Source organism: Cnephaeus nilssonii (assembly GCF_951640355.1).
Source record: "Cnephaeus nilssonii genome assembly, chromosome: 2".
In the NCBI taxonomy this organism is placed as follows: Eukaryota; Metazoa; Chordata; class Mammalia; order Chiroptera; family Vespertilionidae; genus Cnephaeus; species Cnephaeus nilssonii.
Window position 1 is genome coordinate 111492450 of NC_137073.1, and position 26265 is coordinate 111518714.

General features: G+C 49.9%; 1 protein-coding gene across 3 annotated transcripts in view; it reads right to left on the reverse strand.

The window, feature by feature from the left end:
- Nucleotides 1-5209: 5209 nt before the first annotated feature.
- NPR3 (natriuretic peptide receptor 3) overlaps nucleotides 5210-26265 on the reverse strand; it is a 60848-nt gene continuing 39792 nt past the window's right edge. For 2 of the 3 annotated variants that reach the window (XM_079782239.1, XM_079782241.1), the window contains exons 4-8: nucleotides 19962-20097; nucleotides 14531-14625; nucleotides 12437-12572; nucleotides 10733-10820; nucleotides 5210-9706 (exon numbers count right to left, since the gene is read on the reverse strand). In XM_079782239.1, the coding sequence (XP_079638365.1) occupies nucleotides 9595-9706; nucleotides 10733-10820; nucleotides 12437-12572; nucleotides 14531-14625; nucleotides 19962-20097 (567 nt within the window). In that variant the 3' untranslated portion in view covers nucleotides 5210-9594. The remainder of the gene's footprint in view (nucleotides 9707-10732; nucleotides 10821-12436; nucleotides 12573-14530; nucleotides 14626-19961; nucleotides 20098-26265) is intronic. The other variant, XM_079782240.1, reaches the window with a different exon arrangement.

Below are 26265 nucleotides of genomic sequence, written 5' to 3' on the forward strand. Positions count from 1 at the left end.
AGTGAGGGCCCTGGAGGAGCAGTGAGGGCCCTGGAGGAGCAGTGAGGGCCATGGAGGAGCAGAGGGCCCTGGAGGAGCAGAGGGCCCTGGAGGAGCAGAGGGCCCCCGTGGGGAGAGCAGGGCTGCGCTGCTTGCATGGCCTGCAGTTTGGCTGGAGGAGCTGACTTGCTAGTCACCTGACAAGCCAGAATGCAGGGATCTCTAGGAGGACAGCGGGACAGTACCAGCCACCGGCCTGCGAGCAGCGGGAAGGCTGGGCGGCGGGAAGGCTGGGCGGCGGGAAGGCTGGGCGGCGGGAAGGCTGGGCGGCAGGAAGGCTGGCGGAGACAGGCCTGGCCTCCGCTTCATTGCTCGCCCAGCAGGAGCCGGGCCCCTGGAGTGCTGAGGGCGGCCTCCTGGGAGCCGTGCGGCTCGGCCCCCTGGCTGCTGCGGGCAGGCGCTGCGTGAGACCCACAGGAGTTGTTATTGTCCTGACTGTACAAAGAGGAAACTGAGGCTCGGCAAGGCTGGGGCTGCTGAGGGCCCACACTGGTCAATGGAAAAACCGGGATTTAAGCTCAAGAGTCCTTCTTACTAGGGGACATTTAAGAATGTCTGAGTTTTAAGAAAACGGCAAAGCAGACACATGATGGGGGGTTAACGTCACAGGAGCGGCATGGCGTAGTGGGGACGGTGATGGGAGGCAGCCTGGTCTCCGGGAGAGGACCACCCGCTGCTGGGCCCGGCTCTTGGGCATCGCCGCTGCCTGGAGCCAGCAGCCTGGCTTCACCCCCAGCCCTGCCACCTAGATGCTGGGCCCCTTGGGGAGGTCACTCACCCTCTCTGTGCCTCCAGTTACACCTTCTCCACTAAGGCGCCAGGAGGGTGGGTGCCGGTACAGGTTCCCAGGTGAGCACCTGGTGCTGAGCCAGCCGGGCAGGCAGAGCGCCCCTTAAACAGCCGCCTCTACTGAACCGGGAAGGCGTGTGCTCCCGCTCCTTCCTCATTTTCCTTCTGCCTGGAATGCTGAGAAGTCACAAAGTGGGGCGCAGCTAAGAAACCAGGTGGCAAGTTCTAGACAGTCTCTTGCTGGGCTTTTGCCTGAAAAAGTAAAACGCCTTTGCCACCGCCCAGGACGCCCTGCGGGGTAACCTGGCCCTTCAGGCCCAGCTGGCTTTTCTCCAGCTCCCACGGAGCTGCCCCCCACCCACCCCCGCCGCCCCCCGTTGCTGCACCGGCCCCTGTACTAACAGCGGGGGGGGGGGGGGGGGGAGCCGTGATGGGGCCCGGGATGTGCCTCTGGATCTGCTGACCCGACCCGCGTCCTGGCTGTCGGGCCGTGGAAGAGTGGTTCTGTCTGGCTGGTCCTGGGGCGTCTGGGCGCGGGAGGAGGCTGCCTACTCGCCAGGCGCTGTGTGGCTTGGCTGCGGGCGTCCCCACCGCCCTGCATGACTCCCGGTCTCTCCTGGGCCACGGGAGGGGCGGTGGAATAAGACCTGCCTCTGTCTACCCTGGGAGATGCCCCCCCCCCCCCACAGCACACTCCAGAGGCGCTGCCGCCGCACTGGCACAGGGAGGCGGGCAGTGAGGGCCGCCCCTGGGAGGGCGGGAGCAGGTGCTGCTCTGACAGATCACATCTGCTGGCTCCGTTTGCCCAGCGGGTGGCGTCCAGGGGGTGGCCCTCCCAGCCAGGGGCAGAGGCAGGGCGGGGGCAGGGGTGACGGGTGTGGCCCGCTGGTCCAGCTGTGGCACCTCCACCCCACAGAGAGAGCAGATGGGAGTGAAGCCTGGCCCTCTGAGCTGCAGAGAGAGGCAGTGTGGGCGTGACTGTCCCCTCTTGGCCCTTGTCTGGACCCTCGGCCCCGGGGACAGCGTACAGAAGAGGGACCTCGGCCGCCTCATTGCCTCTCATCTCGTCCTCCAAATGGGCGGGACGACCTGTCATCAGGCCAGACTGTCTTGAAAGGCCTCAAAAATGGTCAGCTGCGGGTTGTGTCTCCCTTTCCCAGGACCCGGGAGAGGATAACAATCCTTCTATTGATGCTCCCGGGGAGCCAGGTTTGAGGTCCTCGGGGCAGCCCAGCGGGGTTGGGCCCTGACTGCTCCCATTTGCACCCGGTCTGCACCCGAGTGGCGGAGCCAGGCTATAAAGCCGGGGGGGGGGGGGGGGGGGGGGGCTGGCTCAGCGCGTCCTCCCCTGAGAAACGGGGACGACAGAGCCTCCCAGCCGAGGGCGGTCAGGGATGCACAAAGCCCGCAAAGGAATTATTTTTCTTGGTTCTAGTTTGGTGCTAATAGATGGTTCATTAAATTGCTATTTTTTTAAAGACACACAGGCCCTGGAACCTCTCCCAATCCAATAGTAGTTGCTATTTAAGTCCACCCCAGCAGCCCATGGTTTAGGGTTCGGGTGGGGCCCTAAATCAATGGTGCTGGGCGCTCCCTCGAGCTCCTCGCAGGGACACACTCCCCCTGGCCACAGTCCTGAGGCATCTTGGGCGCATCGTGGGGTGCCGGGATGTGTGAAGAAGGTCAGGAGGGCTGGGGAGGTGAGGCCTGGGTGGAAAGATTCAAGGAAGCCCTGGTCCCCGAGGCCATATGGGAAAGTAGTGGGAACACTCTGTGTGATGGGCTGAATGTTTGTGTTCCCCTAAAATTCACATGTTGAAGCCTGAACTCCCAGGGCGTCTGCATTTGGAGATGGGACTTCTAAGGAAGCAATTCAGGTTAAATGAGGACACGTAAGTCGGGCCCTAATCTGATCGGATTAGTGTTCTTAAAAGAAGAGACTCAAGCCCCAGTCGGTTGGCTCAGTGGATAGAGCATCAGCCCCGGACTGAAGGGTCCCATGTTGGATTCTGGTCAAGGGCATGCACCTCGGTTGCAGGCTCCATCCCGGCCCTGGTCAGGGCCCATGCAGGAGGCAACCAATAGATGTGCCTCTCTCACATCGATGTTTCTCTCTCTCTGTCTCTCCCCCTCCCTTCCACTCTCTCTAAAAATCAATGGAAAAGTATCCTTGGGTGAGGATTAGCAACAAAAAGAAGAGACTCAAGAGATCTCCTCTCCTTCTCCCCTGACCCTACACACACACACACACACACACACACACACACACACACACGCACACACGGGCCATGTGAGGACACAGCGAGAAGGAAGCCGCCCTCACCAGGACCAGAGCCTCCAGAGGCCTGAGAAGTGAATATCTGCTGGTTCAGCGCCTGGTCGTCGGTGGCATTTTGTTGTAACAACACAAGCGGATGAGACGTCCTGTGTTTCCTGGACGCTTCCCGGCCCCCCTTCATTCCTCCAGGGCCCCTCGCCCTGCCCCCCACTGCCACTCCCACCGTGAGTCAGCCTCCTGCTGCAGGATCGCCTCAAGCCCTGCACCCGGGGTGGGGGGCTGCTGTGGTCTCAGGAGGCCCCGTGGTGGTGGCGGTGGCGGCGGCAGGACCGAGGGAACATTGCTCCAGCCGTGAGAATCGCCACGTGTCTCTGGGGCTTAAAATAAACCACCAGTAACTTCCCAGATAGTGAAGCAACGTGTTACAACTCGGAGGCCACTGGGGATGCCTGAGCTGGCTAGTCTGCTTCGTGGGGTGCTCCTGAGAGTGACCAAACGAACTTAGGGCCTCGTCAAAGGGGTCAGGGCCATCCTAGGTCCATGAGGCCCATAGTGTAACAGTGTGGTGTTCTCAGGCTGTAGACCAAGCATGTCAAAGTCGCGGCCCGAGGGCCGCATGCGACCCACGACGAATATTCCTGCGGCCCAGCCAATATAACGGCGTGAGCAGTTATTTACAATTATGAAAGGAAATAAGTCTCCTGTCAGATCCAGAATTACTGACATTCACCTTGGGTCAGTTTTGAAAGTAAGCACTGCGAACAAGATTTCCCCCCAAGTAGGAAAGAGAGTCGCAAGAAGAGAAGGAAGAAAACATTGATTTTATCGTTGCTCTTGGGTGTTTTTCATACTATACTTTTCGAATAAACCTACGTTTCCATGAAAATTGAAGCTTTTGCTTTTTTGCGGCCCACATAAACTTAAACCTTGTTTATTTGTCCCGTGTTAGCCTTTGAGTTTGACATGCTTGCTGTAGACACTCAAGATCATATTACTCAGCTTTCTTCCCTCACCTGCCAATTCAAGGTAGACCCCTCATTTGCATAATATTATTTTCTTATTTCTGCAAATTTCCCTTTGCTGGGCAGAAAATTCTTGAGTTAGTTCATAGGCACCAGGCAAACAATAACACCCATCCCATCCACGGATTGATCTTCTACGTAACCTCCTCCTGGGAGCACAGACGGTCCCTGGAGAGGGGGACCTGGCAGTGTGGGTGGTTGAATTACAAACAGGAAAGGCTTGCTGCGGGATGTATTTTTAATGAGAACACATTGTTATACTGTGAGCATGTGGCATTCCTGCTGAATAAAAACATTTACAAGAACACATACACATTTATATCCAAACACCAAATGAAGTAGGTACTTTAAAGGGCCAGTTGGCACCAGAAATAAAATACATTATACAAAACAGGGGTTATATCCACAGTCATGAATTCTCATTTTCTACACAACACAACAATAAATTAAGTCACATTATATGCAGATAGTTCTACTTACATTAGAATCAGAAACCGTATGTAGCTTGTGCCGCTGTCACTCGGACTTTGCTACCGGACTCGCGGTAGGGCCGTATTGTTGGGTGGTCCTGTGTTTACACTGACAATGAACAACCCGGCCCGGAAGACAAGGGGCCCTCCCCCGTGTCTGGACCGTGCCCTCTTGGTGTCACTACCCACCAGGCACCGGGGACCGAGCTCCGATTCCCAGGCCCCAGCACAACGGTCTGCAAACTCGCCGCCTCTCCCGGCCGCCTCGGCACCTCGTGGCTACCTTGCCAGTAAGACCCGCCCCCTTGAACACGCTCAGCTTTGGTACTGAGTAACGCAGAGGACACCCTGCTTCAAAACCCAACCTTCCCTGTCTCTGCCCAGTCACCACGTGCTGGGACAGCGTCTCCTCTTCCCAGATGAGGAACAAGCTGGTGGGCTCTGCTGCGGCCTACCCTGGGTGAGTGGGCCCTGTGTTCCTTGCTGCGTAGAAATGTGGGTCTTTAACTCCTGAGTCAGAGCGATGCGGCATTTTTTGCTAAACCTTAATTCTGCGTGTTCAAATCTCTCCCCCCCGGAGTCACCCCACCCCCGGCCCATCGGAGAGCGAGGACAGCATGTGGATTTTTACTTCGGAGGCTCGCTCCCATGCAACCCCGCCCCTGTGTTTGAAGCAGCGTAAGACACGCACATGAACAGCATCAGCTGGTGTAGCATTGCTCTGCCTTTGGTAGGAATTAACGTTAGTGGTTAATGAGAAATCTGAGCCGACTCCAGCCCAGCACCTTTGAAAGTTGTTTTAATCCTAGAGTCTCGCTGTGGGGTGCGCCTGCGGGAGATGGTTGGGAGACAGGCGCGCTGGAAACCAAGCCGGGCTTGTTGGCGTCGACGCACGTCCCAGGCTTGAAGGGCCCCCAGGGCGTGTGTGGTCAAGTTAACATTAGGGTCTGGCTGCGAGCCAGCGATGGGACTCGCTCTGCACGCTCACAGCCAGCACCGGGCGGCCGTCACCCCCTGAGGAAGTGTGGGGGTCCCTCTGCAAGCTTCTGCCTGCACGGGCAAGAGCTGACGCCCCTCCGCAGCCAGGACAGAGGGTGAGGGGGGTGCGGGAGGAAGGAGCGGGAAGACGAGGCAGTTTGCGATTGTACCTTCTGCTCCTTTCAGAGAATCGAGCTCCTGAGTCTTCTTTCTGGGTGTGGCCTGCGCTTCTGGCTGAGCCTGGCCATTGAAGAGGACTGAATTATGGGCTATTCCGCACTTCCAAAGACACCCCAAAAAGACACACCCCGCCTCCTTCTCTCTGCTGCCACCCTGCCCCTCAGACACACGCCCTGGTCTTAGAGAACTTCGCTTTCCCGCTGAAGAAGGTCGGTCCACGATCAGCTTCCTCAGTCAGCACTGGGCCACAGCGCATAACCCAACCAGCCCCCGCAGGTCAAGGCCTGCTTTCGGTTGGCACTTGGCTTCCTGCCTGCATCAAGGCAGCATCTAAGTCCTTTGTGTCCCAAGAAACATAGATATGCGTGCCTTTCCTTTTAGGAACACTCCCTTAATACACGGCCTAGTATCCTATGTGGTTTCCTTCGGAGACTTCCACCAATAGCCACTGTGTCCTCCCAAGAAGGGGGTGCCACGGGGACCTCTCTTCTGAATTCCTGTCACTGTGTGAGACCTACACAACGGCCTTCATCTCACTGCCCACAGCCTGTCTTACCCTCCGGAGCCCAGCGCCAGACAGAAGGAAAGTGGGAAATTGGGGGCAAAGAGGGCACAGGGGCCTTGAAGAAGTGCATGACCCTAGCATCCTGGGAATAAGGGAGCAGTGTCTGGACATCAAGTCTTAGAATTCCAGGAATTTATTTCCATACACTTCTCCCCTCCCTCCGTGAAATGCTGCTTCTGAGACGCAGAGAGCTGTTTTCAAAGCCAGCGGAGCTGTGTCTGTGGTTCAGGAAAGGACACGCTAATGGAGCTTCCAAGAAATACGATGTTTACAGGGGATTCCTCGCGGAACCTGCGGTCAGGGTCGGGGAGGACGCGCCCTCCATACAGAGAGTGTTTTCTGGATGGAAGTGGTCCTCTGAGTCCAGGAAAACAATCTGAGAAGGTGACAATGATGCGCATAAAAGCTACACTGACTTCCAACACCATGAGTCTATACGGAAAGTATATACCTTGACCGGCATCCATGTCAGCCGCTTCTTAGCCAGCTGACATGGACCTCTTTTTAAACCTGAACTCCCTGGACTTCAGGGGAAAACTGTACTAGTATAGAATGGTTTAAGAACTAAAGCCCTATTTATTTGACTGTGTGATATGTGGCTCCTGGCGGAGTATAAATGACTAGTTGTCAAAGATGTTGCTTAGCAGTTAGGAACTTAACTCCCAAACTATAATCTCCACAGGTCTGAACCCAGGGTAACCTTGGGCCAAACACCTACACTTTTTGCAAAGGTTTCCAACTGAATGGAGTTTTCCAAAACCTAAGAGAGTTTTGGGAACTCATATGATGAGTTCAAAGCAGAATGTATAGACAGCAGACATAAGTAGTCAATCTTAAGAGCCCTAGGATTGCTTTAAGATATGAAGAGAATGGCATCCACATATGAGAAACCTCATGATTTTTTCTGCCATTTTTAAAAGACTAAAATTCTCACTTATTTTTACAATTTTATCTGGGGACATAATAATATTAACTTCAGAACTATTCCTATACCTAAAGTAGAAATAAAAGACATTTGCTTTAAAAATGTGAGTTAATGGAACCCTGTGTCGATTATGGAAAGGTTAGAAATGTTTATACCCAAAGACTGCAACCAGGTAGAGTGTTTTCCCCCCTGAAATAAGCACATAGGCTCAAAATTTAAATGTCTCTTTACAAACACATGATAAAAGAAAATTAGTATCTCCAAAAGACATGACGAACATCACTGAAAAATAAAAACTAGAGAGAAATAAGTTCTCAATTCATAAAAACAAAATGGAATCAAGCCTTTGCTGTGAGGAGTCCTGAGCTGTTCATCGTTTTGCTTCTCTGGTTTTTACTTCCCAGGCTCTCTTCCTATGTTAGGATTTCTGGAGCTTGCCTTTCTTGCTTTCTTTTTCCATCCTTTTTTTAACTTAGTACTTTTTCCTTTGCATCCAACATGGAGAACTACAACGCCGTTGTTCCAGTTGATCATCCTTAATTCTTTGATCATGTTCTCCAGCTGCCTGCGTAACATTTTTAAGCCAGAAAGGGGACATGTGCCTCCCCCAGGAATAATCCATTCCCTCTGACTGGTGGGAGTAGGAGTGACAGGGGCCAGCTCCTCCAGGAAGCAAGGTGGGACCAACTTCCATGGCACACGCTTCCACTCATCTGCCTCCGCCCGCACCTGTACGAGCTATGACCTCCACCACTTCCCAGGAATTGCTCAGACTCCACTATTGACCTCCCTACACATGATCTTTTACAGACATTAAGATGATGTTTAAAACTATTTTCCAGATGCTCCAAATGTTGTCAAGGACCAAGTGACCTAATTACAAGGTGGTATGCTAGCTAACCCAGCAACGTCCCATTCTGCCCTCATCGTCCATTTTCTCCACAAATCATAAAGTGACGGCCTGAATTTAAACCTGGGTGCAGAGTACTGGGTGCAACGCAGCGATTCAGTAAATACTTATTCAACTTTGTCCAAATTCCTTATATCCACACCCACAACCACTGTTACCAGGCACTAGTGGATTTAACTGAATTAAATCCACTCTGCGGAATTAACTGAAAGGGAATAGAGTCACTATTTAGATTCCCTTTTTTAACCCAAATCATCACTGTAAATTTTGGTAAAATGCCATGTATTTATCATTTCTGTGTTTACTGTCAAATTCTAACTCTCTTATAAAGTTCTTCTTGAGGAAAAAGGGCTGCTCCCCTTATAAAATCCTACTTAATTCTAGTACATTTCCCCCTTGATCCTGAAACTCATCATCTGGCCAGCATTGGAAGGGATCTATCCCTAAAATAACTTGCATTTAAAACAAGTAAATGAATGTGCCCCTGCAGGGTCTGCAATCAGAAGACATTTCTAGGTCTCTGTAATTAAAGCAGCAGTTTGCATTTGGGTCTGGCCAGGGGGAAGAGGACACGGGGGGGGGGGGGGGGGGGCAGGGAGGTTGGGGGGAGAGAAGCATCTTCCATCACTGTTGTACCCATGCTTTTCAAATATAAGTGAAATTTAATCTTCAAAATGAAAAAATAGACACATTATCTAATAGCAAAATATAAGATCAAAATACTTAAAAATAAAATGTTAGTGCGAAATAGGGTTTTGTTTCTTTTACATTTTAAAAAAATGAAACATTTTAGACTTGCTTTTCTTGTGTAAATCCTCTTATCTCGGTGATAGTTACAACTGTCCAGAGCAGCTTTTATGAGACACTGAAGGAGACAGGAGGAAATCCTTTTTCAAGAGAGGAAGTCAGGACCTGAATGTATACATTGGACAGAGCCGTCCTCAACTCAACCCGGCCGGCCAGCGCTAGAGAAAGGCGCGAGCGTATTTCCCACCTTGAGATTTTTCGTTACATTTTCCTCTTCTTGGGTGTTAAATTCTTTCTAGGAATATTCTACTTGTAAAAATGATTTTATTCTAGCTATAAAACATTTCACTTGAGAAAACCCCATTTTTATAGCCTTGTGTGAAATGCCCCCAAAAGCCATCAAGATAGGGAGACATCAGATTCTCAAACCATAAATCCAATCACAGGCCCTCCAAACAGTGTGCACGGTTAACAGAGTGACACTATATTCTGCTATTTTCTTGTCATTAGATGAAAGGCCGGGAGGCATCTGATGACTAATAATAGTTCCTGAGCTTCTAAAGAAATCTTACAACGAAATGACTAAATGCTGAAAAGAATGAGTTCTTCAAGAGCACTCCTCTGTTCCATTCATGTCTTTCATCCCATCAATCTCCCCAAAGAATCTCGGGCCGAAAGAAAAGGCTTCCTTTTAAGCCACCGAAAAATGGGATCTGATGGAATCTTCCCGTAGCTCCCGATGTTTTCCGACGTTACTTTCTTCTTGCTGGTTTCGTCTCTCAATGGTTATTCTGTATTTCTTCCTGGGTAAAGGGAAAGTGAATGTAGTAATAAAACCTCAGTTGGCTACGAAATACTATGGTTTCTCTTACAAAGAATGCCCTCAGGGGACATCTGGGTTGGGGTTGATAAATGAGAAGTGACAAAATATGAAACCCTGGTCAGAGATTAAAGTAGAGTGCCCCAAGGCGCCCTGCCCTTATTCAAGGAGGAAAATTGGCCCGCTTTCCGAAATGCCATAGAACAAGCCTTCCCCTTCTTCCCTGGGCGCCTGGTGGGCTCAGTCTTGTCTACTGGGCCACAGAAGCGCTCCCCAGCTCCCAGGACAGGCCCCAGATAAAGATCAGATTACATGCACTGAGCCAAAGGAACAGGAATACAATTGTTCCCACAAAGAGCCACATACACCCAGAACTACATTTCCAAGCAGAAATGAAGAAATTGTGGTCTAATGGCTTAAGACTAAGCCACAAACTCAACCACCAAAGATTACAAAGGAATGGACCGCCCTTATGGTGCGAAACTGTCGGTATCTTGGACACAGAGAAATATTACAATTTTACAAGCCTTGGGGCTTAACCACAGTGGTAACCAAGTGTGTGGGTTCTCCAAATGCTCAGCACCGACCAGCCTGAGAGTATGGACCGCTCGGAGCTGCCACCTCCTCTTCAGAAGGTGAAGCCAGGCACCTCCCTCTGACCCGGAGGAAGCCTGAGAACGGGGCCATCTACTTCCCCTCTGTCCAGGTTCCCTCGCCACGTACACACTGAGAGTGTGGTAGGGATTCGGGTCAGAATATCTGTCATCGAAGGACAGCAGCAGCTCTGCGGCCCACAGGGCAATGCAATAGGAACCCCTACACCTCTCCCTAGCATGCTAGCCCACTGATCACCAAACCAGGGGGCCCACCAAGAGATGGCTTTGTTCTTCCAGCCACCATGCTTTTGGGGTAAGAGCAAGATATGGGCACGTCACAGAAAGATCATGCAAAGGCAAGTGACAAAGGCAATAATAGAGTGAATTTGTAAACCCTATTGCAAGGTCCTAACCTGAAAAAGTAGAAAGCCATTAGCAAACCAGCTCCTAGTAAGGCCCCCACCACAATTCCTGTGACCGCTGATTCTTCTAGGCCACCTGCTTGAGAAAAAATATAGATCATCAGAGTTCAGTGAGAAAAGTCTCATCCTAGCCTTTCTTTTTCTTTTTTTTTTTTTTTGCATGATAAGAGCATATATTTATTTTCCCCATCACATACAGAATATTGGCAAATATTCATCACATACTAGACCATAAAGAAAATCTCAGTACATTTCCATGAATAGGTGTCATTCAAACCCTGAATTCATTGAAAAGCTTTGTTCTCTGGACAGTGTTTCTCAATTTCCCACTTGAGAAAATTTTCCTTTCTTTTTAAGAAAGATTCCTAGGGGATCCTGCACTTTTCCTAAGAAGCACTCGAGAGCACACTAGATGTTACAGGACAGTGGGAAGAACGCCGGCTCACTAGGACTGGAAGGAAAGTGGAACAGGTTTCAGATCCAGCCGCACTTGTGTGAGTTTACAGTCAGAGAGGCAACTACAGACCATGGAACTGACCCACACGCCTTACTTCCCCAGGTGGGTGGGGACACGCCAAAGCCTGGAAGCTTTGGTGAAAAATTCATTGGGCTCACGTTCCGTTTTCAGATGTTCTCTCACCAAAGCCAGAGTTTCGTGTCGAAATGCCCTACCTGGCTCTGTGAAAACGTGAGTAACAGCAGAAACAATCAAGTTCAGAGGTGTCCTGGTTATTATACAAAAATGATAAAGAGCTAGCTTGTCTATAAAGAGTTCAGGGTACAGCCTTCAACCCATCATCTTGTTTAATTCAGTCCTAAGAGTTGGGTAGATCCCCTTCGTTTTCCATTTGGGAAAACTGAGGCTTGAAGAAACTCAGGAATGCCCCTGGGGCCACGAAACAAGGGTGAGACTTCAAATCCAGGCCCGATAACTCCAGAGACCCCGTTCCTACTCACTCCTGCCTCACTCCTTCCCGGAATCACTGCCTCCGCATAAACACCCCACAGACTGAAGGCTGTTCCCCAACACAATATGCATACCTCTATTGGCAGACAGTGACCGAGTGGCCTACAAGACTGCTGTTAACTTAGTTCTCCCTCACTCGCTTATAAAAGAAAGGGGGGGGGGGGGCTTCTAAAGCAGTGATTTCCAACCATGTTCCTATTTGTAAGCTCCTTGTAAGAACGTCCTCTTGCTTGTGTCTTTATGACAGGCCACTCATCAAGAACAGCTTTAACACTCAGTCCCCAATCTGTAATCTGCGGGTGTGTGAGGGACATCATCTGTTTGGCTCTGAGGGATCGGAGGAAACTTCAAACTTTGAAAATCAGAATGAGACTTGCTACGCGGGATGAGGAGGTGGGTGGCGTCTATTATTTGGTGTTTTGATTTTCTCTAAAATGGTAACTCTAATACTCAATGTCATCTTCTTACACATCTCTCATAGCAAGTCTCCTTCTGATTTTCAGAGTAAGATTACAGTGAGAGATGGACAAGCAGGGAGAAGGCTTTCGCCAGTTTGGAAACGGACGGAAGAGAAGAAAGACCTAGAAGCTGCTGGTGAAGGTGGGACGCCAGTTTGTGAGCTGTTTCTGTGGGTTTGACCACCTCAGAAGAGAACTCTGAACTTTCAGAACCTGAGCTCCGCATCACACATCTTCTAACCCCGCATCACGTTCCGCCCCTGAACTTACAGGACTTGCAGGGAGCGCCACCGCTGTGCTCCGCCAGCCTGGTCTCCTCCAGCCGCAGCTTCAGGGGCCCCCAGGGGTATTTGACGTTGGGCCGCATTTCAAAGCGACCTTCCTTTCCGAAGTAATCACCAATCACCTGTTTCAAGGCCAAAACACAAGTGTACCAGCTGAGAGGTCAAAGTTACCTGTCTCCCAGGAGGCGCAGGGCCAGCTCCCCGCGGCGGGCTCCCACCCCAGCGGTGTTTGCGGACTTGGTGAGTCAGGATTGACAGCTGCCCAGGCGCCCTGGAGCTGAGCGTCACTGCGGGAGGACTGTGGCTCCGCAAGGCAAGGTGGCTGGTTACACAGGGAGCAACGATCTCGGATTCACGGCTTTTCCCTTGCGGACCGGAGGCTGCTGTCCACCCATCCCCCAGAGCAGCCCCCGTGGCCACCCCTCCGGAGGCCTGCGCTCCTCCGGGCTGTGGGCAGGGTCTGCTCAGGCCGGGAAGTGTTCGGCTCCCACATAATGAAAGCCCTAGAGAAAGACTCTCTTAGGAACTGCTGGCCTCACACTCCCGAGGCGGGGAGTGCATTCTCCTGTCTGAGGAGCGACCCTGTTTGCACCCCGTTTCCAGGCCGAACGCTTCTTTGACTGACCCCTCTGGTTCCCGGAAAATCACTGTTCTTTCCTGCTCAGTCCAAGGGTCTCTCTCCGTTTCAGATTTCAGTGACTTTCATCAGCTCCTCAGCCCTGATCGAAAGGCACCTCCTTCCTGGGTCCTCGGGACCTGTCTCTTCTGTCACCAGCCCGCTCCTCCGAGTGGCTGTCACACCTCCGCCCGTCCCTTTTGAGGGGGTGCAGCCGGCTCGCCAGGCTGTTCCATGGCGTGGCAAAAAGCATTCTCCACAATCACCAGGACACCATCACTGGCGGGTCCTGAGACCCTACAAGCACCTCACGCACTTTCACCCTGCATCCCCACAATGACCCTCCCTGGCAGAGGGGAGGCCAGAATACCACCAGACCCAGACCAGTCCAAGCAGCAGATTCGACCTGGAACGCTGCATAGTTGTATAATCTTTATTTACACACTTACTAGAGGCCCGATGCATGAAATTCGTGCAAGGGTAGACCCTCACAGCCCTGGCTGCCTCCACAGCCCCAGCTGCTGTGGGCCTTGCAGCCCCGGCTGCCTCACGGCCCTGGCTGCCTCAAGGCCCCTCGGCCCTGCCCCCTGCTCGCACCTCCTTGGCCTGGCGTTGCCCGCATCCGCCGCCACACACCCCCGGTTCCCCGGTTCCATGGAGACCACCCCCCATTGATCGCCCCCTGGCCGGTGGCCTGGACCTCCCTCTGCAGGGCGATCGTGGGGCAATGGCAGCCCCCCCCTGCACCCCGACCAATCTCATCGCACCCGCCTTGGCTGGCCTGGCGCCAGTGCGTGTCATAGCGTGGTCATCTGGACAGTTGTTCTGCTGTTCGGCCGTTTGGTCAATTTGCATATTACACTTTTATTACTATAGACCATTTAAAGTTTTGTCGTACTTTTCTAGGTCTCATTTCATTCAGGGCTCATAATCATGAGAGAGCAAAGAAGATCTGATTTCCCTGTGACAGCCCAGGAAACTGAGGCAGAGAGCTCCCTCCCAGTGAGGGTCAGAGGCTCATCTTTGCATCCAGGGCGCTCTTTTTGCTCCAAGATGCTGTCCAGAAACACCACTGTCTTTGGAAATGTTAACGATTGTCCAGTTTTTAAGCGCCCCCTCCCACCCCACCCCGGGCCCAAAACAAATTCAGGTTGTAAGGGAGGAGAGAAATACACTGTCTCACTTCACCTCTCTCATCCACATCCCTCCCGCATCATAGGACTGAGCTGTGATTGGTGGCCACTTAGAAGGAACGATTTCCCCACTTGGAGTAAACAGGGGACAGTTTCCGGAAGTCTTCCCTGATCCCCCCAACCGACGTGAGCCCCCCTACTTGGAAACTCCAGGTTTGGGGCTCATTCTCATTTGGAGGCTGCCTTGGGGGCATCTATTCGGACACCTGGATGAACACAGTCCTTGGGATCCTAACCCGCAGGAGAGCGAGCCAGAGCCTCGCCCGCTTACCTCCTGGGTGCCCGCCTCTGCGTCGGTCATGGCGATCACCGAGAAGTCCCCATACCGGTCCCCGTTCGTGTCTATGGACACCTGCCCGGCAATGCCTAGAGGGTGACACAAAAGGAGCGCCAAGTTGGTTACTTAGAGCGCCGCTGAGCCAACGAAAGCGAGGCACGAACGGAAGGGGTTGTTCAGGCGCCCTCCGGCCACAGGGAACCTCATCAGACGCAGAGCGTTTGTGTTGGCCTTGGGAAAGACATTGTAACTTCATCTGTGTCTGCATTCCTAAATTCTTCACATTTCTCCATTTAAAAACGAAAAGGAAAGGAAATAAATGACCTTCTTTGAGAAATATGCGTGTGTGTTCTTAAAGAAGAGTAAGGCTAATCCTGAAAGCAGCATGCTTATCCCAGAGTTTTCTATTAAATTAAAACAAAAGCGAATTGCCAGGCAGGAGAAGAGGAGGTGTGGCGGTTCCTGGACTTGTCACGGGTTCGTGTTATCACTGGACAAGCGTCATCAGAGAAAGCCTATTCCAGGCCCAGGACTCAGCCCACGTGCTCCGCTCTGGGCCACACTGGTGTGCAGGCCGGGGCGCACCTGGCCCCCGGCCCTGGGAGCTGAGAGTGAAGGGAGAGTTCGTCTTTCTCCCACTGTCTTCATTCGCTCTTCTGTTTCTGTTTGGGGGGAGTTTTTTCCAGTTTTATCAAGATGTAACTGACATTGATCACTGTTTGAGTTTCAAGTGTCCAGCATAAAGCTTTGACTTACATATATTGTGAAAGGATCACCACAAGCTCACCTACTATTCATTATCCCATAGAGATACAATACGTCGTTTATTGTTTGCCCAAATGTTTTCCAGGTGATGGCTGGGCGTTGGCCATAATGCTGCCACGGAGGCAAAGGTGAATGGGACACATTCTCCGCTCAAGAGGGGCAGCCCGGGGAGGGATTTAGCCTGTGGAACCCCGAGGTCTGCATTTGGATCCCCGCTCTCATGCTTACAAGCACCGTGACCTTGAGCAAGGCCTTTGCCCTGTGAGACTCCGTCTCCAGGACTCTGAAAGAGCCATAATAGTGCCTCCCGGCCAAGAGGCTGTTGACGAGATGAAACAGGGAAAGCCCTTTCAACGCAGGTTGAAGAGAAGTTGGTTGCTTTCCTCTGTTGTCATCGCCACTATTGCCGGGCCCGAAATCTGGGAGAGGACACCTGGCAGTGCCCACACCACACGGAGGTGGAGGCCCAGGGGAAAAGCAGTCTTTCGTAGGCACGTGGGTGAAGCCCAGGATTTGGACAAGCAGCCATCAGAGAGGGTGGGAGTGTCTGAGGCAGAAAGGCTAGCCTTGTTGGCATTTACAAAGGCGCTGACGCTGGAAGGAGGCAGAGTGGCCATGAGGTTTCTGGGAGAGGGCCCGTGTGCATGGAAGGGAGCAGAGAGAAAGGCTGGCACAGAGTGGCCAGAGTATGGAGAGCCCCGAGAGCCCACAGGAAAGGACTGAACTCGCTTTGGCTAGCAATGGTGGCTTACAGCAGCTAATCAATCAAAGCAAATACGTCTCGTTGGTTGATATTAAATGTCTATATTGTAATTTTCCTTAACTAAAGAATAGAGTGCATATATCAGCTACATGCTAAGTCACTAAGGCTATTTATTTTCCTTTATTTCAAACTGTGGCAGAGCTCAGTGTAATTCCTAATTGGTGTTTCCATTGATCTGGTTCTCTCCGGAAGTGAAATGAATGTCTGGGAAAAGGGATCCCAGGGGAAAGTTCCATCCTCAAGTGTGGTTTGGAGAGGACAAGTGTTTGGGTTTACTGTCCTTGGGTTGTGGTTTGAAGGCCTGCCGATTTTTCCAGACTTTGGTCTACTTTGCCAGAAACAGAATGGAGTTACCATTCATCTGGATGTTTTGTCTTCTTAATATAGACTGGTTACAAAGGGTACACCTACCTCGAACTTGTTTATCCTTGACAGCCTATACAACTTTAAGTAACGCCATTTTTAAAATATATATATATATTCATTTCCAAATGTATTGGTTATCCAAAACCTTTCTTTATTCTGTTCGGAGGGGTGTATGATAGTGTGTTCTCTAAGTCAGAGTTTTTGCAGAGTGTTCTATGAGACAAGGTGGCCCTGGTAACCCAGCACCTCATTTCACTTGAAGCTATTACAATTCTGCCAAGAAAGGAGGTGAGAACCCTCAAGGCAGCCCATTAGCAAGTGAGACTTCACCTGAGAGTATGGTACGTAAGGTGTGATGGTCAGGCTGAAGCAGAATTTTCCTGTATAATTCCTGAGACATCCCACCCTCGTTTCTATGGGCCTGTAGTGGAGCTCAAGGTCGGAGCCACAGTCCTATTTACCTTGTCACTCTGACCTCTCACACAGAGAGCAATTTAGCTTCTTCCCAGGCCACGGTTGAGAGCTGGTCATAGGTTTCTTGGTAATAAAATCTAAATTTGTCGAATAACATCCAGAGTATTTTTCCCTTAAGAACTTAATGGTCACTTACGGTGACCATTAAAATGAAAATTGATTTTAAATTTAGAAAGGTTAAAGTTTTTCTTAGAGGTCTTTTGGGGGCTACCCTCAGCTGGATCACCGTTTAGCAAAGAGAATGGAAACTTACCTTGGCTTCAATTGTCTTTACATTTGGACAAATGAGATTCTGCATTTAAGCTGAACTATACAGCTGATTGTTTTAGAACTCATTTCCTATTGCCTGTGTAGACCTGGCCCTAGAATGGAAGATCAAGACAGCCTATGGGAAAATTTAGTTCATGCCCTCTAAACAAAACTGAATTCCAGCCAATTGTGGGCACCTGCCCTTCCCTTAACAACCTCCCTCAGAAGACCAAGAACAAACGACCACTCCACATAGTGAGGAATGGCTGAGACCGGAATGTGGCCTACCAAGACTGTGTCCACACACACACACACACACCAGTTTCTCAGTGTATTGGGCACAACTTCTGGAAAATTTGACTCTGTCCTAATATGCCCCCTGAATTATCCTACTTGATTCCAGCTCCCAGCTAAAGCAGTCTAAGGTTGAGCAAGACGATCCTGGAGGCCTATTTGTTCACGTCCTACAATCTGCCAAAAGTTAATCACATGTCACTCCAGTTTTGAGTAAGATGTGGCATCCACGAAAACCTCCAAGGAGCAATGAAATCTACCACTTGTCACCATAGCTAAGGCCAAGACAATTCTAGATGGAACATGACCCCTTTGTACTACCCCACCCCTTCGAATAACTGAGAACAGAACAAGACAGTGGAGTGGATATGAGTCCCAATTGGAAAAAAAAAAATGTGTACTTCAAATATAGACCTGGAAGTACTTGTTCCCATCACTGAAAATGTCCTTAGTTAGATTGCAAATAAATACAGGCCTAGTCCCACACGACACTTTCTAGCTCTCTATCCTGCTTTATTTCATGGCCCCTGAAGTGGCGTATCTATCTGTTTATCTCCAGTTAACCCCACTATCATGGAAGCTCATATTATTGCAGGGAATGTCTTTAGCTCATTGCTAAACCCTCAGCACCTTGAACAGTGCCTGGCACATAGTCGGTGCTCAAGAATATTTGGTGAATGAATGCGTGAGTGACTATGAAGTTGATAGCTGCAGGGCTCATGTTGGGTCTCGTGTTAATTTTCTTTGAGTGCTGGTGAGGCCAGAGGAAGCCAGCACTCTATACACTGTTGGCAAGAATATAGGCTAGCAGACCTTCCCAGAAGACATTTGCCAATATCTAATGACTAGGGGCCCAGTGCACGAATTTGTGCATCTTGAAAGGAACTGTGGGCCGTGAGGCTGTGGTGGGCACAGGGGCGAGTCTGGCCTATCATCTGCGCCCCTGCCTGGCCCCTCCTACCATGGTCCCTGGTCCCCTGTCTGCCAGCAGCCCTGCTCCCGCCACCACCACTCCCACGCACTGATGGTGTGGAGTGATTGGGGCCGGCACCAGCAGAGGGTCTGAGCGGTGGCTGCTGGCCCCGATCACCCCTCGGGAGCAGAGGGAGGTGGAGAAGCCCTGAGGGACAATCAGGGCCAGTGCCAGGCGCTGGAAGTGGATGTGAGCGACGGCTCCGGCTCCAGCAGTGGGTGCGAGCAGGGCTGGCACCAGCAGCAGGTGTGAGCACCCTGTGGGATCGTGGCGTGCAGGAGGAGCAAAGAATTTTCAGTAACCACCAGAGGCTCGCCCCGATGACAGCGACTGGGGCCCTGCCTTGGTCTGGTGCCCCTGCTCACCTGCTCCACCATCCCATCATGGCAGATGCCCGCCATGTTCCGCGCTCTGCTGCCTGCTGCCGACGCCCACCATGTTCTGTGCGCACTCCCTGGTGGTGAGCGCACATCATAGCGACCAGTTGTTCAGTTGTTTAGTTGTTTTGCTGTTCGGTCTATTTGCATATTAGGATTTCATATATATAAATATCCCACAACTAGAAATATTCCCTGTTGGACATACTCACAGAAATTCATCAAGACACGTAAGATGCATAATAGCAAAAACTATAAACAGCTGGAGTGTCCATCAACAGGAGATTGGTTAAAGAAGTTCTTGTACAGCCGTATGGTAGAAAACTATGGAACCATCATTGAAAAATATGCTGAATCTATGAGTACTCATATGGAACATTTTTGACATGCTAGTTAAAAAAGCTATGATAAGGAATGGTATTTATGGTATGACCCTTTTGTATAAAATTTTTAGATATGATATAATTCAAATGCATATCTGCTGGCAGAAGACAAAATATTTTTAAACCGAATCATAGGGAATTGTCAATAGTGATCACATTGGAGAGAGGGGACCAGGGTGGGGAGGAAAACTTTCACTTTTCATTTAGTGCATTCTTGGACTGTTTAAATTCTCCAGCCAAGAATAGTCTCATTCTTGTACAAATTTTAAATGTCAACAGAGGTTGCTTGAGTGATGAGATGATGGGCCATTTTTTGGTTGTTGTTAAGAAAGCCACAGCTAATATTCATCATTTTAAAAATAAAATAAAAGTGAGGGCTCACTAGACCTGCTCATCATCTCGAACCACTCAGGTTTGAACAGAGAAATGTCTCTCTGGGATCTTTCATTTTAAAACTGACTACAGAACTCTTCACAAATTGATGGTTTGTTGTGAATGAGGCTTGTGATGAATTAATTTTAAGAAGCATGGAGTTGTTGCCCAACAATCAGAAGGAGATAAGCCACTTCCCATTTCAGTGGGACTCTTTCAAAGCACTTGCACGTGCTTTATCTCATTGAACTTTCACAGCAAGCCTGTGGGCCGGCTTGATTTTGACTTATTATCCTTACTGCACAGCTGAGGAAAGCAAGGTCCCACGGTTGTAAGAGCAAAACAGAACCAGCAAAGAAGCAGCTCCATGAGCTTCAAAGTGCCATCGACGTAAAGACTGAATCCTCACCTTCAAAGGTCCTGTTCCACGTCTGCTGGATAATTTTCCCTCCGTCCTTCTTGCTATAACCAGCTCTGAGCACTTCGTGCAAAGCCAGGACGTAGAGCAGAATGGCATCATGGAACCCTTCAACAAACATGTTCACCTGGAAAGGAAACCCCAGTTGGGTGAGACCAAACACCAAATGATTCAAGTTGAGGAGTCATACAAGCGAGTCAAAACGATTAACATGTTACACTCCAGGCCTGCAAGCATGGCAGAGGCGTAGCTAAGGAGAATGGTGGCATGATTTTCCTGGCACTGGCTTAGGGAGGAAGCCCTTTCCCCAGTTTGGGGATTTGGAAAGCAGACAAGATATTACAGAATTTGGAAAACCTGTACCTGTTGACTAGGTTACGTATCCCAGGTGCACCAGCCTTTGCCCGCGGTTCCCTTTGCACAGGTGCCCTCCTTCCCCACCTGGCTCTCTGCCTCCAGCCAACTTGAGTCCCACCTCCCCCTTGAGATGTTCTCCGCCTTCTACAGCCCCTCTGATCTCCCCAGGCTCTGAATTTGGAACTTAACTAAAAGAACAGTAGGGATCCATTCATTCATATTCAAATAGCATTGAATGCCTACTAGAATGCTCAGGATGCAAAGAGGAACGGCTGTGTCATTCCTGCCTGCCGCCATTGATGTTCTCTGTTCTAGCAGCAATGACATCTTCGTTTCTCTTTCTGATTTGTGTTCTGAGTAGTTTCAGTGCATCTCCGGACTCCCCAGCTCCACTCCCTGCCGAGCTCCAAGGACAGGAAGGAAAAAGGCCTGGCTCCAGTAAGGTAGCCCTTGCCCCCAAGAAACTTAGAGCTTCCTGTGAACTTGGGAAATTCGCTGAAACCCCTTGGAGCCTTATTTCCTTCTATAAGCAGCATTTGTAAGTTCTAATACCACATTTAAGCCCATTGTAACATTCAATAAACATGAAATGAGCAAATACAATCCTGGAGCACTGAGTAGCTCACAAACACTGACGAAAAGTACAAAGAAAAGCCGAGGCTTATTTCAGGAGAAAGCATGGGGACTGGAATACCACGCAGCAGAACGCACCGGGAATCCCACAGACGGATGATCACGGTGAGGCTTTTGAGGCTGTTTCCTGCCCCGCCCCCAGTTCAAATACGAAAACATTCACAGAACACACAGTTCAACATCCAGTTCTACTTGGCTTCATCCCACCCAAAGGGCCGATAAAGTCCTGTTTGTGTCCCAGAAGCAAATATTTGAGATTTGACCAAGCCTACTGCTGAGAGGCAGGTCAGAGTAATTGTAGGGAGCCCAGCTTCACCCTTCCTAGCTGTGTTTCTGCACCACACCAGGTCTCAGTTTCCCCCATCTGGAAAATGAGGGAGATAGTCATACCTATCTTAGGGGAGTGCTGTTGTGTTTAAACAAATCAATAGATGTAAAAGAGTCAGTATTCACTGTTAGTTTTTGTCGTTATTGTCTAGAGATGGAGAATTACAAAGCGAGGGACCCTGGTTAGCTTCTAATTGCTAGTAGTGGTATTAATCAACTTACCGGTATAACATATCTTACTGACCCATTTTATACTTAACGGAAACTAAGGCTCTTCGTTCATGCTTTGACACCCCAACTAGTTCTCTTCCTTCCTCAAGGTCCTGTCCTTAATTCTGTCCAAGTATGATGAGTGCAGCCCAAGCTGGTCAATTGCACCGACCCTCTGGGGTGGGTGGAGGATGGAAAAGCGTGCTGGCTCACAGGAGAGTTCTGAATCAGCTGCTGGACCCAAAATCTAATCCTAGCCCTGACACATTATTTAATCTCTCTGATCTTCAGTTTCCTCATTAGTGGGGGTTTAGCACCTATTCATCTCATAGAGCTCCTCTGGGGATTAAATGAATGAGGGCATGGAAGACCTCTAACACAATTCCTCGGACCATGAAAGCAAATAGTAGACAATGGCTCTTGCTCTTAGCCGCCACGCTTAAGTCTCAGAGTCATTATTTTCTTAGGCAAAGCAGAATGTGTAGAAATAACATCTACTAGTCAAAGATAATTTTCTGCTGATTCGGCTATGCTAATTAAATTTTCCAAAGGAATATGAAATTTTCACTTAGACCATGAAGTCATTGTGGCTTGAGAAAGTACGCATGCTGATGAGTTAATGAGTTTTAATAAGTGAACTTTGGCTGTGTAACTTCATTCTCAGGCCACTAAACATATTTTTTCAAAAGCTCTTTCTCCTCTTTGATAATTATATGCACACCGGCCTGCTACAGAGGGGAGTCGCAGCGTCATGGAATATGGAAGATGCAAGGTGCTCAGAAAAGCTCTGGGCTAATCCTCTCCTTACTTTGAAGACCAAAAGGGCATCATCGCTCACCCTCAACCATCCTGCACGCTGTACCTGAGTGTTGTTCCCTTCATACTCCTTGTTCCTGGGGAGCCTAGGACAACCCTACTTCAACTGCGAAGTACCTCCGCCACTCTTCCTCCTCCTCTGACGCCTTCCCAAAATCCTAACCCAAGGCCATCATAACACCTACCTACTGTTGGCCACCTTAAGCATTGGCCATGTCCCCAGCACCACCCTCATATGACTCTTCCCCTTCCTTCTTTCTTTTTTTTTTTTTAATAGATCTTTATTGATTTCAGAGAGGAAGGGAGAGGGAGAGAGAGATAGAAACATCAATGATGAGAGAGAATCATTGAACGGCTGCCTCTTGCACGCCCCACACTGGGGATTAAGCCTGCAACCCGGGCATGTGCCCTGACTAGGAATCGAACTGTGACCTCCTGGTTCACAGGTCGACGCTCTACCACTGAGCCATGCCGGCTGGGCCTCCTTCTTCTTGATATGCCCTCTGTACTGCCCCCTCTACAACCCAGGATGGAAAGAACGATCATCTAGCTGAGAAACATGAACCTGGATTAATTTTTCCTTCCAGGTTTAACAGTAGAAGAGAATAGATTGGTTCTAAACTCAGGTCCAGGTCTGAAAACCTATTCTATCCTGATTTTCAAATATATTGAAAGTTGTACTTTCTTTCTTTTAAAATAGCTGAGTGTCTCCCTCTCCTGCCAAAATTAGCAGGAGAGCTGCTGACCCCCACCGAGGTTCACTGGCACCCCAACCTGCTGCGGAGGAGGTTTCATAACACCTACCTCATAGGCCCTCGAGCCAGAAGCAAAACCCTAGAGACCTGCTTTTCTCCAGGAGAACATTCTCACATCCACACATGTTTTTAAGTGGGAGGAAAGCCCATTAGCACATTATAGACACTGCAAATTAGAAGTGCAAATTTTTAAAAAATAAGAGAGAAAGAAGTCCAGAGTATTAAGTTGCCTTTGGAACAGTTTCCACTGGACCTCCAGGCTAAAAGGAAGTAGGTCATCTGGTCTGCCCCCACCCCGCCTCTGTCAGAATAACACCTGGACCTCAAATCCTGACGGACAGACTGCACAACCTCTCCAGTATTTAGCATCATTTTAGCCAGAAAGCTCCTCCTTACTGTCATTAGCCATAATTCTTCATTAAATTCCTGAATGCAGCCATCCCTGCTAGATGTTGAACAAACAGAGAGAACAATGCAATTCAAGAGCCCTGGGGATTTACAGTCTCCACCAAACAGTGTCACAGCTCCATACGGACACGTAGAGGGAGTCTGCGCAAGGCGGTTGGGAAGTGGACCATCATGAGGGACAAGCCCCAGGGCAATCACTATCGTGCTGTGTATCATTCCAACAAGATGGAAATCACGCACCATCTTCCACTCATCCTGGGAACTTTGCCAGAACAGGGCAGCATGCTGGCATTAACTCTCCCACCATTTCATCTCAGTTCTCTTGATTTTCCCTCTGGAGCTGGCCAGCGGCAGGTATGCCAAATGGAAGAATGCCATTTTTGCCTTTGGCCTGTCTCTCTGATTGCACTTGTCAGCCATGTCTATTTATTAGTGCGTGTTTTTCATCTCTCATGGGGAAAGCCAAATAGAAATCCTGCTTTTTTTTTTTTTAACTGAGCATAAAGAGTGACCATTCGTGACATGGCTCCCATCTGTGACAGGAGTGGCATCTTTCTCATTTCTCTCTGGGGAGGCAAATTCGTAGAGGAATTCCTCAATGTTTGTGTTCCAAACAAGTAAGCCAAGATGTTGCCTGTCTCAGCTGTTTTGTACAGTGATAGTGAAGAACACAGCAGTAATCCACCTCCCAGGTCGCCTGGGTATCTGAGCCAGCCTGTAAAGCTCTCGCAGAGAGTCCCGGCAGAAAGCTACCAGAGCTCAGTGCAAGGCTAGGCTGCCCGGAGATCTTGCCTGTGGTATTCAATGAACTCAAGCATAGCACAGGGTGGCTCTGTCTTCCTTCCCTTAAACCAATGATTCCCAAAGCAAATAAGGAAAGTGGAGAGTTGGGCAGCATATCTCAAGAGTCTTTTGTCTTCTTTTAAATATATTTTTAGTGATTTCAGAGAGGAAGGAAGAGGGAGAGAGTGATAGGAACATCAATGATGAGAGGGAATCATTGATTGGCTGCCTCCTGCATGCCCCCCACTGGGGATTGAGCCCACAACTGGGGGCATGTGCCTTTACCAGGAATGGAACCCAGGTTCGTAGGTCAGTGCTCCACCACTGAGCCACGCCGGCTGGGCTCGAGTCTTTTGAAAAGACATGACCCTTAACCTTCCATTCCATGGAAGAGAAGATGGGGGGAAGGGAAATTTTGATGGCAGGAAGGTAAGAGGAAAAATGGATTCAAGACCTGCCTTTCCCCATCACAGCAGGAACAATGGCAGCAGCATATTGTCTAATTAGCAGTTTGATCCTGAAAATGGACCTTGTCCTCCCCGCCCAGGCCACTGGAGATGGTGGCCAGCGGACAGGCCACCTTGAGCTGGGATGTAGCATGTAGGCAAAAAGTTAAAGAATATTATTTATTTGATGAACACTGCACATGAGCTCCGTACAATAAAAACATGGATACTACCTGTTTTCATTCAATTTTCTTTTGAATCATAAAATTAAAAATCTACAATTTAAAGTAAGAGCAGGAACTCCATAAATCAAGTGGTATCACAACCTCCTCCGCACCAGAAAGGCGGTCCTTCCTCTTCCTGACAGACACTTAGCGTTTGTTCTTTTGCACAGGGGCTGCCTGCACGGAATTCTCCCCAGGCCACTGCCCGCCTGGAAGAGAGTGCAGTGGGAAATCTTCACCCTTATCCTGGCTGACCTCTGAGGCAATGCAAAGGGCAAGTGTCTTACTGAGAGTCAAGTAGCAGGTCAGGGAGAGAGCAGGGTACAGCTCTATGCTCGACCAAAGCACCTTCATACCGCCCGGCAGACTCCTTTCTCCTGTTCTGAAGTTAGGACTCCCTGGGGGTGGGGGTTTGCCCTCACTTGCCCAAATGACTCTCTCCATCCTGGGCTCAGCTCTGCCCCTGTAGCAATGCCCTAGACCAGTGGTCGGCAAACTCATTAGTCAACAGAGCCAAATATCAACAGTACAACAATTGAAATTTCTTTTGAGAGCCAAATTTTTTAAACTTAAACTTCTTCTAACGCCACTTCTTCAAAATAGACTCGCCCAGGCCGTGGTATTTTGTGGAAGAGCCACACTCAAGGGGCCAAAGAGCCGCGTGTGGCTCGCAAGCCGCAGTTTGCCGACCACTGCCCTAGACTGACACATGAACTCAGGTCTTTTAGCCTGAAGTGTGGGTAGAAGCAGAACGGTACCACTCTCTATCGTCATCACAAACAAAATGGATCTGCCCGGCCAGTGTGGCTCAGTGGTTGAGCATCCACCTATGAACCAGGAGGTCATGGTTCGATGTCCAGTCAGGGCACGTGCTTGGGTTGCGGGCTTGATCCCCAATGGGGGACATGCAGGAGGCAGCTTATCAATGATTCTCTCAATCATCGATGTTTCTATCTCTCTCTCCCTCTCCCTTCCTCTCTGAAATCAATAAAAATATATTTTAAGAATAAATGAAATGGATCATTAAACAGTCCTGGGAAGATCATTAATTCAAATACGGCCTCTCATTCATCTGCTATACCACAGCAGCCAGATGCCCCTTTAATTAATGGAACAGCAGTGCTGAGGATGGGGCCTCAATGCTGGTATGTGGCATCCATTCACAAGAGCAAAATGCAGCAAGGAACGCTGCCCGACCGCCTGTGAGGAGAAACGAGGTGGAGGGTTCCATGCAGCTGGGTTCTTGGACTTGGTGAGTGTGGAGCACAAGCCCTCCTTCTTCTTGCCCCTTCTGGCCTAGGGGTGGAAGCAGCTTCCCACTTCTGCAGGAAGCGGT